Source organism: Dipodomys spectabilis, unplaced genomic scaffold (genome assembly GCF_019054845.1).
Source record: "Dipodomys spectabilis isolate Male_0828 unplaced genomic scaffold, ASM1905484v1 ptg000009l, whole genome shotgun sequence".
NCBI lineage: Eukaryota > Metazoa > Chordata > Mammalia > Rodentia > Heteromyidae > Dipodomys > Dipodomys spectabilis.
Genome location: NW_024870686.1, coordinates 22,996,967 through 23,013,331, shown reverse-complemented (window position 1 = coordinate 23,013,331; position 16,365 = coordinate 22,996,967). Strand labels below are relative to the sequence as shown.

At 32.2% G+C, this 16,365-nt stretch overlaps 1 protein-coding gene across 6 annotated transcripts in view; it reads left to right on the top strand.

The window, feature by feature from the left end:
• Wdr17 (WD repeat domain 17) overlaps positions 1–16,365 on the top strand; it is a 55,457-nt gene that overhangs the window by 2,557 nt on the left and 36,535 nt on the right. For 3 of the 6 annotated variants that reach the window (XM_042701342.1, XM_042701349.1, XM_042701332.1), the window contains exons 2-7: positions 1,818–1,946; positions 5,909–6,092; positions 9,541–9,771; positions 11,690–11,941; positions 12,837–12,959; positions 15,186–15,370. In XM_042701342.1, the coding sequence (XP_042557276.1) occupies positions 1,818–1,946; positions 5,909–6,092; positions 9,541–9,771; positions 11,690–11,941; positions 12,837–12,959; positions 15,186–15,370 (1,104 nt within the window). Of the gene's footprint in view, positions 1–1,817; positions 1,947–5,908; positions 6,093–9,540; positions 9,772–11,689; positions 11,942–12,836; positions 12,960–15,185; positions 15,371–16,365 lie in introns of those variants that run through there. The other 3 variants (XM_042701356.1, XM_042701364.1, XM_042701373.1) reach the window with 3 other exon arrangements.

The window sequence follows — 16,365 nt, the reverse complement described above, 5'->3', positions numbered from 1 at the left end:
TTTTTTATGTTGTACTCAGTATTACTCAGTGTCATCTACAGAAGAAAACTTATAAATTCACTTTATATTCCTGTGGTGGATATATTGAAATAGCAAATAAGGAAAAAAGGATGTAGTTTATAAATTAAATTAACAAAGGCTAATGATCCACTGGGAAAAATATAATCATTTGCTAATTGATGAGCATTAAAAGGAAGAAGAGAGACGGTTTATTATCATTACATGATTCCCCCAATACTGAAAAGGAAGAAGATAATAAAAGTTAATTTTTTGAAATACTAGTTATTATTAATTCAAGATAGCACATTTAAGCTCCTGGGTAATACATTAGAAAGGTAGCTAAATTGAATAGAAAACTCCATCGACTATACTGAACAAATGGTCAGGTGACTTGCACTGTGACTTGCACTGTGTGTGTGTGTGTGTGTGTGTGTGTGTGTGTGTGTGTGTTTTGCATGTGATCATTTTACAGATGATGTGTTTGACATTAAGATAAGGCTCGTAGGATAGTTTGAATATTTGGTCAACACTAAGTATGGACTGAAAGTTAATTATGTCTGTTATTTTTTAATTTAATTTCTCAGAATAAAATATTTTAAGGTTATGTGCATTTTCTATTTTAAAATAAAGTATGAAGTTCCTACTAATGAAAAATGGATTCTGAACAAGAGATAAATTGATAGTGCAAGTTTAGACTGTCTACTGCATTAAAAGTTTCCTCTGAGAAAAGAAGCTAATGATCGTCTGGATTCTAGCTTTAAAACTTTTTGTCAGTAATTTATTGACAATATTTTTTCTTGACTATTATTCATTGGATAACTATGTAGTGTAATACTCTGCATAGATAGGTATTTTGCCTAAGATTTTCGATAATGATGTTTTCTATATGATCATAGACTTATCAACAGCCTCATTATGTGATTCCTTTTTTTCAGTGTCTGAGAATTTAGTTTATACATAGATTAATTGAGAGGAATCTTGTAGAAAATGAGGTTCACAAGCTATATTTTCAGTGCAAGAAATAAGAGGCCTAAAATTAAGTGCCTGCCTCCAGTCCATCCTGTGCATGGCTTAGTCTTGTTTCTTACTCATTCAGTCTCAGCCGTGGGCAGTTTCTGCTGATTATACCATCTTCATTCTGGAGTTGTTTACTTTAACATCATTGATTTTTGAATAAAAGTCATTTTTATTCAGATATAAATTACTTTTCAGATTTCTTCTATCCTCTCCTAACAATAAGGAATATTTTTAACACAGCTTGTATATCTGTCTAATGCACTTCATGTAGCTTTTATTTATGGGGATGAACAGTCGCTGTAAAGCCATGAAGTTCTAAGATATTTTCACATCTCGCAACATTGGGTCATAGGATTTCAAATTTGAATTTGCTGCCTTGAATGAATCGCCAATAATGTAAATTGATACATATCCCAGAAAATTCAGGATCTTTCAATGTGGGGGATGGGGCACCCATCTGGCATCATAGCATGGCTTTCATAGAAATAAAATCATTTAGAGAGGCTATGCGCGTTTTCTTTCATTATAGTCCCATCATATCTTGTACATTTCCCAGCCTGGCTTGGAGTCTACATAACCAGTTATTTTTAGAACCATTTCCTTCTCCTAACTGGAATTGCCTGCCATGAGGTCTATACATTTGGACCTTCACCTGCTTTTCTCTGAAAATAGAAGTTAAGTTTAAAAATACTAGCAGATTCTTTTTTCAGAGCATACAAGCATTGAGGAAATATGTAAAGTGATGAAGAAATGTATCAAATAATACTAATGACGGACATTTCCTCAAAATTTTTTTAAAGGCAAACATGTCCCAGGTAAGGCAAGTGGGATTGCTGGCTGCCGGATGTCAGCCATGGAACAAAGATGTATGTGCTGCCAGTGGAGACAGGTTTGCGTATTGTGCAACGCTGGCCATCTACATCTACCAGGTAAAATAATACTAATTATTTCTGGTTGTTTATTACAATAGATGAGTTGTTTAATACTTGTTTTCAGTCACTGTCACATGAAAAGTTAGAACTTAGTCAATATTGGCATTCTATTTACTTATTTTTGTTATTTCTATTATATTTGAGTTTTAAAACTTTTTGAAAATGTTTATATTATTAGTAAATCTGACAGGAAGAAATTATCTTACCAGATGAAAAATGTAGATGGCCTATTAGAAATAATCAAAATTACTTCAGCTATATTTTGAGGTATTCTTTAGGAGGAAAAGAAAACCTTTTTAACTACATTGGTGTAAACACCTAGCTGCATTCAGTCATTCTTACTAGCTCCTAATTAAAAGGGTCAGTGGCCTCCTGAATTCCTTTTTATAGATAAGCCAAGAGCTTCGTGACCCCAAATCTTGTCTTTTTACTTAAGCCCAAAGTCAAGAACTCAGTACCACCAGATAATGTTAGTCTTCTGCTCACATGCAATACCTTTATAATCTGGATTCTAAGTACTTCGCATCTTTCAATATCTTCTTTATATCTTCCTACTTGTTGTGTTACAGAATTTTCTGTAATAGTTTCTCTGCCCTAATGGCTCCTTGTAATTTATCCCTCAATGTACTTAATCATCTACAATGGAAATCTAACTTTTACATCTTTACTTGTTACTCAATCTGTAATACTAATGGCCCAAACTTTATAGTATGAATTTGAGGATCCTATGTGATCATTTATGATCCTTTGGAACATTCCGATATGCCAAACAATCTGCATTTTCTAAACATTTCAGACTTATATGTCTTGACTTTTGCTTTCTCTAATTTTTTGATTTGCCTGTACTGCATGTTTGGAGAACTTTTCTTATCTTTCAAATCTTAAATTAATGGTATAAACTCTGTTACATATTCTGCTTTTTTCCTTTCTTGTGAAGCATCTCATAAAGATAGAATGCCTCTGTACATGGTTCCATTTACAGAGTCTTTCTCTTTATGTTCTTAAAGTTTTGTATGCTGTTGGGCATTTAGTAGGCATCAGTTGAATGCCTTGAATAAATGAGGTTTTTAAAAGAAACTTAAAACATCACCTCATTTAAGCAAAGGAAATATTTCATCCTAAAGTAATGTAATTTTCAATAAAACATAATAGTTGATCACTCTAATGCTGCTGTAATTTATAGACAATTAAATAATAACATTAATTAATAAAATAATTCATTTTACATAATATAGAATAAGATTTTATATAGTCCATTCATCAAGATTTACAATATGTAGTAATGGAAGTGTATGTTTAGTATAACTTACGTTCTTTCACTTTCCATCTAGAAGACCGGAGCAAGCTTTCTAGATACTTCCTTTCTTTCCCATTTGCCTGCTTGTATTCTGCATGTAGCACAAGCTTCTTTACCAAATTCCTCCTATAAAATTTGCCCCTACTCTTAAGTCCCTATCTTCTCTTCTTTCCTTCTCGTTTAACAAAGAGCTCATCAGGCAAAGATGGGAAGAAACCCAGTAAATGAAGGCAGTACCTAATTCTTTTCAAGATTGCATGTATCCGAAATTTTATGACATTTAATGACAATGATATAGAAAGATTAAGCTAAAATTTTGAACCTTAAAAAAAGCCCATGAAGCACATTGGCATATCGTTAAACTGAAACCATCTAAAACTTACTTTATTTAAAAGTTAAATAAAACCAGGTGAGAGTTTAATACAGTACCTGCTATAGCACCTTGTTTCAAAATACAGTAATTGAACTTATATTACTAAATGGGTGACATTACATCAATTTAACATATTGTTATTTTTAAAGGTGTTGAATTAAACAGATTTAAATAGAAAATGTTACAATTATTTTCAGAGGAAATGTTTATCAGTAGAATCTGCTACCCTGTACACTGCATAGTCCAAGTTAGATAACCTGTCACATTGTAGAAAATGACATAATATGTTATCTTTTTCTGAACTATTCAATGGTATTTGTAAATGGTTTGATAATTTTTATTTAACTGGATTTTTATTTCATAATTCTACTGAATTTCTAACACAAGTAGAAGTTTTTTTTCTAATGTACACTGGTTCCGTTTCCAGCATCTGCCACAGATAACTTAAGTTGCCTTAAATTTTAAATTGAAGAAATATTTCTTTTCTCTCTCTTTCTTTTTTGTCTTTTCTTTTTTTTGGTACTGGGGATGAAACCCAGGACATTGTATTTGCTAGGCAAGTGCTTTGCCACTGAGCTACATCCCAGCCCTTGAAGAACTATTTCTAACCATACAGAAAATAAAATTACTTAAATAGACCAATTTAAAATGATTACTACCATAATGCTAATCAGATGAAAACAATGATACTCAGTCATTTGTTTTTAATATTGTTTTCATCACAGTTGTACAAGAACAGCTGAAGTTATAGAAAGACAAAGAAATTACAGGAGAAATTAAAGAGATTATATAACTGAAGACAAAGAAAGACAAAGAAATACTTAGGTCATTAGCTAAAATTTCATATACAAAGATTTTTCATTGTGATAGAAAAAATTAGAAGTTATTAAAACACTAAACAATAGTTTGAGGGTTTATTCTTTCAGTATCCCCTGAGTCTGTTCTACTGATAAAAAAAATTACTTGACAGTGGAAATGCAACTATAAACATTTTTCATAAGAACAGAGGACATGGAGAGGCTATGAAATGAGGACATAAACAAAAGCTTCTGGAAATATGACAAAGGCTAGAAAACAGGAATCACAACAGTCATGGGAGAGGCTTTGGGGAAAGTTAGAGTTTAGATACAAGGTCAAGATCTCAAGTCATCTTTCTATAGAGGTACTTTTAAACTCAGATATGAATAAGCGAATGAATATCTGCATTAGATGTCAAGAGAAATGGAAGTGTAAGTCTGTAACACAAAAGTAAGTTTGCCTTAGAGAAACAAGTGCAGAACAAACAGTAAGGACTTGATATCAAATTAGTTTGATATTGAACAGATGTTTGATGGTTATTGTAGGAAATTGAAAGTTATATTAGAATTTAAAACTTTACTGCAAATGTGTGCTTAAAGAAATGTTATTATATTGAATATATTGATTTAAATATAGTTAAGCAGCATCATGAAAGGTTCCTTATATGTTAACGGAAGAAGACTGACACTCACAAAATGATATATACAATATCATCTAAAACATTATAAGATAATAAATCATCTATTTAATGGAAGTACACATACAAGTGAAATAGGACAAATAGGCTATACATTTCATCTAATTATAAAGGAAAATGTAACTTTATACCCAAGTAAACAGTATACCAATGGTCTGTGATTGACCCAGGACAATTATACAATTGCAAATAATCCATGAATACTGTAGTGTATATCAAATGATAGAGTGCTAGCCATGAGCAAAAAAGCTGAGTGAGAGCTAGAGACTCTGAGTGCATGACCTCGTACTAACACACACACACACATACACACACACACACACACACACACACACACACACACACACACACACACACACAATGGTCCATTATATAGTGGATGCAGAAGACATCTTAGTAATTTAAGAGTGGGCAGTTGATCTCTTTAACATAATTTTTAAATTAAAATATAATGAAAAATTATGGAGAAAATCCAAAATAAAAGCTTTTAAATGCCCCAGAGATTTATCTATGCAAAATATAATGAAGCTCTGAATATTAATATTTAAAGGTAAAACATTTATTAATTTTAATGGACATAGTTTTGTAATTGTTTCATATTTTCCCAAATGGTTTATTTCAACAAACTGAATACATTTAAATGTAAACCAAGGCTTCCTTTGCATTTGCATCTGGATTATTAGGTGAACTAATTTTGTCGTGTAGATTTTGTTCGTATAATTGTGATTGCCATTGGATAACATAGTACCTAAAAAAAGAGCACTAAACTCTTTCATTTATATATTTTGTTTTAGTTGGATCACCGTTATAATGAATTCAAACTTCATTCAATTATGTCTGAACATAAAAAAACAATCACAGCCATCTCTTGGTGTCCACATAACCCCGATCTGTTTGCAAGTGGCAGTACCGATAATTTATTGATCATTTGGAATGTTGCAGAACAAAAAGCCATTGCTAAACTCGACAGTGCAAAAGGTATATTACTTTGTTGAATAAAATACTTTTATTTTAATAAACATGTTAGCTTTATTAAAGTAATATTTTAAAACTTTTTGATAGTAACCAGTACATTTTGCATAACTCATGTATATTTGAACTCCAAACAAAAAGTAACTTTCTGAAATAATTATACTTAGAATATACAATTAAGAACCTACAATGCCAAAGAATGTCATTAATGTTTGTGTATAATATTAACATTTCAGAATAAATATAAAATCATAATTAGAAAAGACTGTCTTCATCGAACAAGTAACAGACCTTGCCTGTTCCATTCCATTTTTTTTTGTTGGCCTTAGGGACTTGAACTCAGGGCCTGGCACTGTCCCTAGCTTTCTTTACTCTCTACCACTCTAACCGTAGCACCACTTTGGCTTTTTCTGTTTATTTAGTACTGAGGAATTGAATCCAGGGCTTCATGCATGCTAGGCACCCTACCACTAAGTTATATTCCCAGCCCTCATTCCAGTTTTTAACAAAGACAATATTATGCATATATTTGGACTAGTTTGTGATCTTATTGTAGTTTGGTCAAGGCAGAAATTCCTAGTTTAGGAAAAAACCGTCTTTTGAATTTGATAAATATTGTATTTTTCAATTTAATATTGAGAATTCTTACTCTGTCTTATCCCACAATGATAGTAAAATTAAGTAATCATTTCCGCGTTAAATGTCACAATAATTTATTCTACGAACAATAAATATAGCTCAATTATTGATGATGGATGGTTTTGTAAAGCATTTCTGTATACATTTATATTCAGTTTCACTAAAAAATAAAAAGATGAGATGGAAATCAAACTCAGTAATCTCATATTCTTCATTGTATTCTATATTTCTTTATAATTATAATATTTAGCTGCAATTCACTAGCAATTTTCTTTAATGTCACTTCCATAGTAATATTAATATCTTTTAGAACCCTTGAATATTTAACATACTCAGCATTTGCTTTTGTCTTGTCTTTTTTGAATGAGGTCATGTTAAAAAATCAGTAATTACCCAACTGTGAGCTAATATATTTTCCAAATGAGATTAATTTTAACTAATAAATTTCATTTCCAAATCACATAAGCTGATTTTTAAATTTTCACTTTTACTAACCAAAGTAATACACAGTAAAACCATTCCAATATCTGAGTAAACAGTATTTTGAAATGAACTATTCAGAAAGTTTCTGTGAATATATTTAGCAGTTTTTCGTAGAGTTTTCAGTATATCAATAAAAAAAAAACAGAATTACTTTTAGCAGTAAACTTTGTGGAATCTTTACAGTGGTGGTCTCAAAGAAGATGTTTTCCTATTTCTCCATGTTTTCTATGTCTCTTCCAATCAAAAATGCTAAACTATTCCAGTATTGTCCATTGTGATAACTATACTTCAAATGCAGTTTTAAAGTGAGGTTTATCTTAACATAACTATTTAAAACTAGTTTTACACTTTATGTGAATAGACTAAACTATTATTGTTCTCATAACAGCAAAAAAATATTCTATACCAGAAATGATGCTTTTTAGAAGTGTAGGTTAGAATTCATAGTACTGTACTATCATCTACTTTTGATAGTGATTTATCATAAAACACTTTACATATCACATGGTGAGAGACATTTTCTTTCATTGTTTATGTGTGCTGCAATTTCACATACCACTGAATATGCAATTACATAACAGTTGTAGAATAATTAGTGTAACAATTTTGTATTATTACTGAATAATTTTCAAATATTATTTCCAAATATGGTTTTAGTTTAAAGATTGAATATTTTGATATTTTATTGAAAAAATTATTAATAATTTTGGTCATTTATATTATATATACCCTTTTTCACCTTCCATATACACAATTTGATTTTGATTTTTTTCTTGACATTTTCCCCTAACAATCAAACAATCCATGTATTTAAAGTAAAAGAAGTATTAGTTTGCCTAGTTATAGATGTTGCAATTGTTACCAGATTTTGAATAAGAATATGTAATTATTGTTCCTACATATTTTAAAATATTGTTGAGTGAATTAAACATGTTGTTACTTTTGGAGCGCTTAGAAGCAATTGTAATAGGCCACCCATAAAGTATTTCCAATTGTTACTACACAATAAAGTTTCTGGTTCTTCACTTTCCTCACTGTCTACTATGCCATTCAGTGAGCCAGCATTCTTACTGCCCTCCAATTGCACCATGGTGACTTGATTGTGAAAAATTCTTTACTTGAGAAATTCTGATTTTCTTAATACATACTAAAACATCAGCTTTTTTATTATTGTTCTTAACTATGAACTTATGTATTCATTCACTTAGCAAATATTTAGGGAGATTCAGTGATGTGTCATACCCTGATCTAAGCATGATACTTCTATTTTCTGCCTCTTGGAGCTATGACAACTGGCACAAACTGAACTTTACTGTAGGCCAGAAACTTCGTACAACTTTCCCTTTCTGGGTATTGTTACCCATTCTGTATTTTTAAGCTCTATTGTTATCCACTCTCTATTTTTCCTTCAAAATTTAACTCAAATCCAATTTCTTTTTTTGGTTCCCAAAATCTCTCTGCACAGTTGGAGAATCTTGTTAAGAATAGATTTCTAGGCCTTACCTCCACATGATCTCATATCTTATATTCATGTGGATGATTCTGATATAGTATAGTCAATATATCTCTCTTGAGAAAGTCCAGTTTCTGCTTTGACTCATGAACTTCCTATCAAACTTATTTTACATAACATTTATTTCTTTACAACAAGAGCAGGAATATTAGCGATTAAATTTTGCACCCAATTTTACAGTTTAAAAAATACATTAGTATGCTTTCTTTTCTGAACAGTATGTTAATTATGCAATTAGCTATTTGTATTGGTATTCCCATTTTATCAATGGAGAAACAGGTGTAAACAGAAAATCATTTGTTTAGTTCATCTACAAAAAAGCTAGGATTTGAATCTAAGCTTCTCAAATGACACAAATGGTTTGTCCTCACTGTTAAAGTTTATTATTATTACATTTGTAGAATAGCATTTGTCTTTTCATATTTTTCATTTTTTCAATGGATCATTTACAAGATTCAATCCCATTCAATCATTATACCTAGAGATGTATTTATAAACAGACATTAAATATATATTACCATACCATACCCTCTACTGAAATAAAGATCTCTACAAATTTCTTTGTCTATATAAAGCATATGGTGACTGAATAATACTTGAATCTAGCTAAATGTTTTTCTTTTCACATTGGATATTCCCTACATCTATCTTTGGAAGTCTTTGGATAATTTGATATCTGTTTCCCAAGTAATAAAGCAATGAATTTTTCAAGCAGTGATCATATCCTACATCTTAATTTATTTCAGAAATGCACAGTGATTATTGGTATAATCCATGGCACATGTTTCTGTTATGTTCTCTGGGTTTCTTTTATTCCAGGGATGCCTGCCTCTCTCTGCTGGTGCTGGAATGCAGATGATGCTGTGGCGTTTGCTTCCCATCGAGGTCCACTGTTCATCTGGACCATCTCAGGACCAGACAATGGAGTGACTGTGCACAGAGAAGCTCAGAACTTCTTGTCTGATATCTGCATATTCAGATGGCATGCCCAAAAAAAGGGGAAAGTTGTATTTGGTCATATTGATGGAAGTCTTTCCATTTTTCAGCCAGGTAAGAATATAAGTAATCTAATCTTGGTATCATTTTCTTAGCAGATACCCATCTGTATTTTAATACATGATAATCTCCAGTAACCTAAAACTTCCGACTTGGAGAACCTTCCTACTTAGAGAACCTTCCAGGTCCAAAATACACCAATACATGAAGTCAAGGTCAAATTTTATTACAAACTTAATAGTTGGAAATACTATTCAGGAATGGACTTCAATCAAATTATCAGTTGAAGTAAATTTTATTTGTAGGCATTGTGGTACCTTTACCTTGGATGTTTAGATCTTTCTTCGAATGAACTCAATTCAGTCATTTATACTATATTCATAATTTTGAAGTCCATTTTCTATCTTTAGCAATAAAATATCAGGATTCATGACAGAAAAATAAAAGTTATTATGTTATAAATTTTACTAAATAAGTACAGGGTTTTGAAGCAATAAAATTCAGATATTATAAAATCATTATTGCAAGGTCTTCTATTTTGTTATTATGGTTTTGAGTTTTTACATGCTAGAATGTTTTTAATAAGCCATAAGTATTAACTGGTACAATAAATGCCTAAGTATTTCTTAAGAAACAACAACTAATGCTTTGGTTAATATACCATTTTTCTCTCATATTCTTATGATTGGCCATATTAATATATATATGCATATATATCATTATATTATACCAAATAGCAATTCCAACAGATCCTTATTTTGGCAAAGAAAAACTAAAGTTTTTAATGGTTTTATACATAATTTTGATAATGCTAAACAGAGTTTCATCTATCTTCTATGAGTATACAAAATTTCTAAGTAAAATATTAAGATCAACATGATACTCAAAGAGTAACATACCCTAATATTTAATCTCAAAGTAGCCATGACCAGATTTTCAGTTCACTTTACAAATATATATTCAATGCAAATGAAACTTTTCTTCTGTTTTTGTGCTCTGGTTTGTTGAAAGTTGTATATGGTTAAGGAATTCCAATGAGAGCTAAGGCATCTTTCACTGGAATTATTTTTGTAGGAAAGGTGATTAACACTTCATTTGACGTTCATAATACCTTGGCCTAATGGTTGTTGCTGCTGGTGCTGCGGTCTGTTCAGCTGTTCACTGTCTTTATTTATTTAATGTGAGAAGGAGAGGACTACCTTGGTGGAGGTCTCATGTGGTCCATGTGAAAAGTGTTTGTTTTCCATCTCAACAATTCTAAATATGTAATTTACAAAAACAAGAGGATCACTTAATGACTCTTTTTTTCACTTACCTATACTTGTTTGATCTATTTTATCTATATTCTGACTTTCCTGTTTGAATTGGTACTCAGTATATGAAATGATGAACGAGAAAGGAATTGTAGCACACAATGACTCACTAAACATCGCACTGTTCTAAACACTTTAGTCAACTAACTCGTTTTCAGTAACTAATGAGGTTAGTATTATGTCCTCCGTTATAAACATCTAGTGAAGAGTAGAGCTAGGATTTAGACCTAGGCAGCCAGCTTCAAAGTTTATGCTTCCAATCACTTCCTGACACTCTCCTTTCCAATAAGCATTTCTCTACACCTATGCTGACCATCTAAGTGAAATTTGCTGTTGAGATTAATTTGTGTTATATATATATATATATATATATATATATATGTATGTATGTATATGTATATATGTATATATATATCTTTCTTTTACAGGTTTCAGTAACAAATAGGAGATATATTCAAGGCACTAGAAACTACCAAGGCAATCTGACTTGAATCATTAGGACAAATGAATCCTCTACATTCACATGTCAGTTGTCTCTCTCATATAAAATGCGTTCTTAATACTGTCATAGATGGTTCACATATGAGGAGAAAATTAACATGCTCAAAAATATTGATTTTTGTGGCTTTTTAAAAAGTATGGCCTTTCTATTTTAATAGGTAATAAAAATCAGAAACATGTTCTGAGACCTGAATCTCTTGAGGGGACAGATGAAGAGGATCCAGTTACAGCTCTGGAATGGGACCCTCTGTCTACTGACTATCTTCTTGTGGCTAATATGCACCATGGAATTCGACTAGTTGATTCTGAATCACTTTATTGCATAACAACATTTAATTTTCCAAGTGCAGCAGCTTCTGTACAATGCTTAGCTTGGGTTCCCAGTGCTCCTGGCATGTTTATAACTGGAGGTAATCGTATCTCTCCTACCCAGAGTTTTACATATATGTGTCTTGTTTAACTGAGGGAAATTGTAGTCTTTTCTTGGTGAATTGGCACCTAGTTTTTTTAGTTATATGGTATGTTATTAGCACAATTACAAGTAAAAATGAAATTAAGGTTCCCTTCCAGGTTTCTGGAAATGTGCACATATATGTGTCTGAGTTTGTGGGAGCACCAAAGAGAAAGCTAATTTTCAGGTATAGCAGAATGGCAAGTATAGATGGCAGCAAAGATGCTGACAAGAAAAAGAGGATAGGATCTCTATGAACCTGAGAACTATGAGCCTAAAAGCTGTTAGAAAATCCCCTTTCTTCCCCTAAATCCCACGTTAATAGTTGTTTTGGAGAGTAGTCTGGAAGCTCCTTAATCAAAGATAAAATTACCATTTGGACTAGAAATTTCATTCATCTGTATACACTCAACAGAATTATATAGTCATTTACCTATATATAAATGCTCATGGTAACAACAGGTTAACCATAAAAGTGAATGGCAAACAAAATGTTGTGAACGAATATAGTAGAATATTATTCAGCCATTAAAAAATGAAGTGGCAGATACATACTGTAACATTGTGAGCTTGAACACTTTATGGTAAGTGGAAGAAGACACTGAAGGCTGTATCAGTACATAGGAAACTGATTAGCAGTTTATGTATGTATATGAGTGCACTAGGCACTGGGGATATTTAGATCTTTTCAGCAATTTCTTCAGTTGTTATCACCGTACCAAATAGTGTTGAAAGATATCAATAATTGCTGGTAACATTCATGGGAGTTAAAAGTCTGTTGTTATTTTTATGTCTGGGTGTCTGGATTTCACACAATAGTTGTGAACATTTTGATGTTTTGATGATCTGACTAGACTCTCAAGTGGGTGTTTTGCGCATTTGGAATGTTTCCAGAACAACGCCTATTGATAATTTTAAATTGAAGAAGACAGGATTTCACTGCTTACATGTACTTAATTCTCCTCCAAGGAAAAAGTGTAAGTAAAAATATAAATATTTTAATATTTTAAAATATAATATTTTCTATCAACATGACATTTAGCAATGTAAGTGCATCATATACCAGATGCTAGTTAAAAATAATCTTTAGAAATAGCTTTGACAATGTCTATATGTATATATAAAGTACATATTTATGTATATTTGTGTGTATACAATTACATACATTATATATGCATGTACAAAGGAACCGTGATCTCTATACAACAAAAGTATTACTAAATTGAAGGTATTTAGAGCCAACCTAGGTTTGTAAAACTCTATTAAAAGAGAATATTCCAATTAAACAAGATATCTTGGTAAAAACATCAAGTAATGATATTATGGAAACAGAATTATCAAGAGTGCTAGGATTAAATTGATTGGTCAGACTACAAAAATTTATGTGTTCACATGTTTATAAATTTTAGAGTTTATATCAAAGGTATAACAATATAAATATTCCACTTTTAGAGTTTAGAAAGTGTATCTCCTGTTTGAAAAACACTTACTCCTAGGTAGTAATTACAATTATAGTTATTCTATGTCCTTTTCACTTATTTTGAGTACTTTCTCTGATGATTATTCTTGATTTTAATTAGGAAAGGAGTAAAGCATGCTGTAAATGAAAAAAATGCTTTAGAATGGTCTTTTATTAAAAGCAAGGGAAAATAATCGGACTTCCTGCTAGATCAGTCATTGATTGCTCTGCATAGTAGGTAATGTTCCTGTCTTGCATGGATCATGAAAAAAATGTGGCTGGGAAATTAGTATCTAATAAATTTAAAGTCATTGATTCTTCCTCACTCAAACTTGTCTATCTTCTACATGTACTAAATAATTAACAGTAACTATTAGTATTTATTGTAGCGTCTAATACAAAATTTAGTATCAGCATAGTATCTCATCTAGTGTGGAAAAATCTATAACTTTTAAGTTTTCCTGTGGAGCCCCATCATTCCCAGAGCCTCCAGAGGTTCCAGACGGATTTGGACTGGTGAAAAATGTGGTGGAGACTGGCCTACTGTATATGTCCTATGAGCTTAATATTTTGTTCAGTGGCTATGACTTCTCATATCATAGAATGACTGATGACACATACTCTTCTCTGCTTTTGTTTTTTACAACTATCTTCCATACTCTCAGAAGTCGGAAAATGTAAGGATGCATATGCCAATCTTGTCATTATTGAGTAAATTCCTTCAGACAACATATTGTTAGAGTTGAGGTTTCCAATTTTTAAAGTGTTTGAATATCTTATGGCATATTGTAGCAATATATTGCATTCTATAGCAGTATTCAATAAGAAAACTTATGAAAAGAAAATTTATAATGTAGTCGCTGGACATGATATATTTACTGAATTCTAAAAACATGAACTATGAATAGATTAACATAAAGACTGTGAAGACCTAAAATCTACACCTGTAATCCCATCAACTTTAGGCCAGAGCTATAACTCAAGTGGTAGAGTACTTACCTAACATGCATGACAGCCTTGATTTAATCCCTAGAACTGAAGACAGAGATAGACACACAGAAAGAGACAATGGAGTCTAGCCTGGACCTTATCACAAAATTTAGAAGAGAGTATGATCCATAATGAATATAGTAAGATAGGCTTCATAACTCTCCCAAATGCTGGGAAACACTTGTCTATATTTAAATATGTAATTGATAATTGATAGTTCTAATAATTTACTCTGATACTATTTTTCATTGTGCTTGCAAGAAAATAGTCATACTCTAAGGAAATCTTCCAAAGGAAGACAAAATATAGGTGAAAAACATACAAAAATATAACTAAACGTGTACATTTATGTATTTAAAAGTAGGAGAACTGTATATCTGTGGAAAATTTAGAAAAATTGAAAATAAATTGATACTCAAATAAGTCACATGATTCTTAGCCTGTATACTAAACTAAATAGTACATGTGAAAATAATTATTTCCTTCCATTGATTAGAAATTAGTGTCAGTTACTTGCTTTAAAAGAAAGTCACATGCATTTCACCCGTGTCACTCCATCTGCATTGCAAACCACGCAAACTGAAATCCAGGAAGTGCTTCTGATTCCTCCATCTGACAGAGACTTGTGATCATAAATCCCATTTACGGATTTTAAAGCCAGTGAAGCATCTCTTATATATGCAACTCTGTAGTTTCATTCCAACAGCAAGCTATTGCTTTTATAAATGCTAATTTGTCTCCTCTTCTTTGTTAGTTTTAATCCAGTCTCCAAACAAAAATCATTATACATCCTCCACAAGCGAAGCAGTTCCGCCCCCAGGCCTGACACAGAATCAAGCATTTTCACTACCTCCTGGTCATGCTGTGTGCTGTTTCCTGGATGGTGGAGTTGGACTTTATGACTTGGGAGCCAGGAAGTGGGATTTTCTCAGGGACTTGGTATGTCTGAAGCAATTCTGCTACACAATGCTTATTTTGTGTAAACCCGGGGTTTTCATTTTTTTCACTGTGTATTAAAGTTGTTAGAAATTATTTTTGTAAGCAATGATATTGATACATTAAGACTTTTTTTTTTGGTCTGTCGGTCATGGGGCTTGAACTCTGGGCCTGGGTGCTGTCCCTGAGCTCTTCGGCTCAAGGCTATCATTCTACCACAGTTTTCGGGTGGTTTATTAGAGATAAGAGTCTCATGGACTTTCCTGCCCAGACTGGCTTTGAGCCATGATCCTCAGATCCCAGCCTCCTGAGTAGCTAGGATTACAGGCGTGAGCCACGATGCCCAGCACATTAAGACTTTTTAAAGTCAGTTGAAATATATTAGACAGAATATGCAGAATAAAGACAAAGCTACTAATACTGACCAAGTGTCAATAATTGAATCTTAAGATATTAATGTCTACTCAGCTTGATAGTAATCCCTGCCTGTTATCCCATGTCTTACTGCCCTCATATCATTTGTGAATTAAATGATGTTGTCTCTGTGACAACTGAGAGGACGCAAATTAAAGGCAAAGGTTCATCTTAGCTCATGGTTGCAGAAGTTTCATTCTGTCTGGCTGCATTGCATCTGAGTCTGGAATGAGACAGAACTTTTTGTGGGGAGCATGTGTTGATTCATAGCTGCTCACTTTGCAATAGCCAGGAAGCTGCGTGCCCAGCATCTGGAGCAGGTGGTAATGTGTTTGGTTAACATGTTTGCCTTCCTAACTGAAGCCCTCATGGCCAGTCTCACTGCCTACAGCCTACTTTTGGCCATGTTGTTTTTTTTTAAAGTATATTTTATTGTTTTTGTAGAGGTGATGTACAGAGGAGTTACAGTTACTTAAGTCAGGTAATGAGTACATTTCATTTTAAACCATGTTGCCCCTTCCCTCACCCAGTTTTCCCTCATGTCTCCACCCATAAGTTGTATACCTGTTTTGTGACCTCTCTTA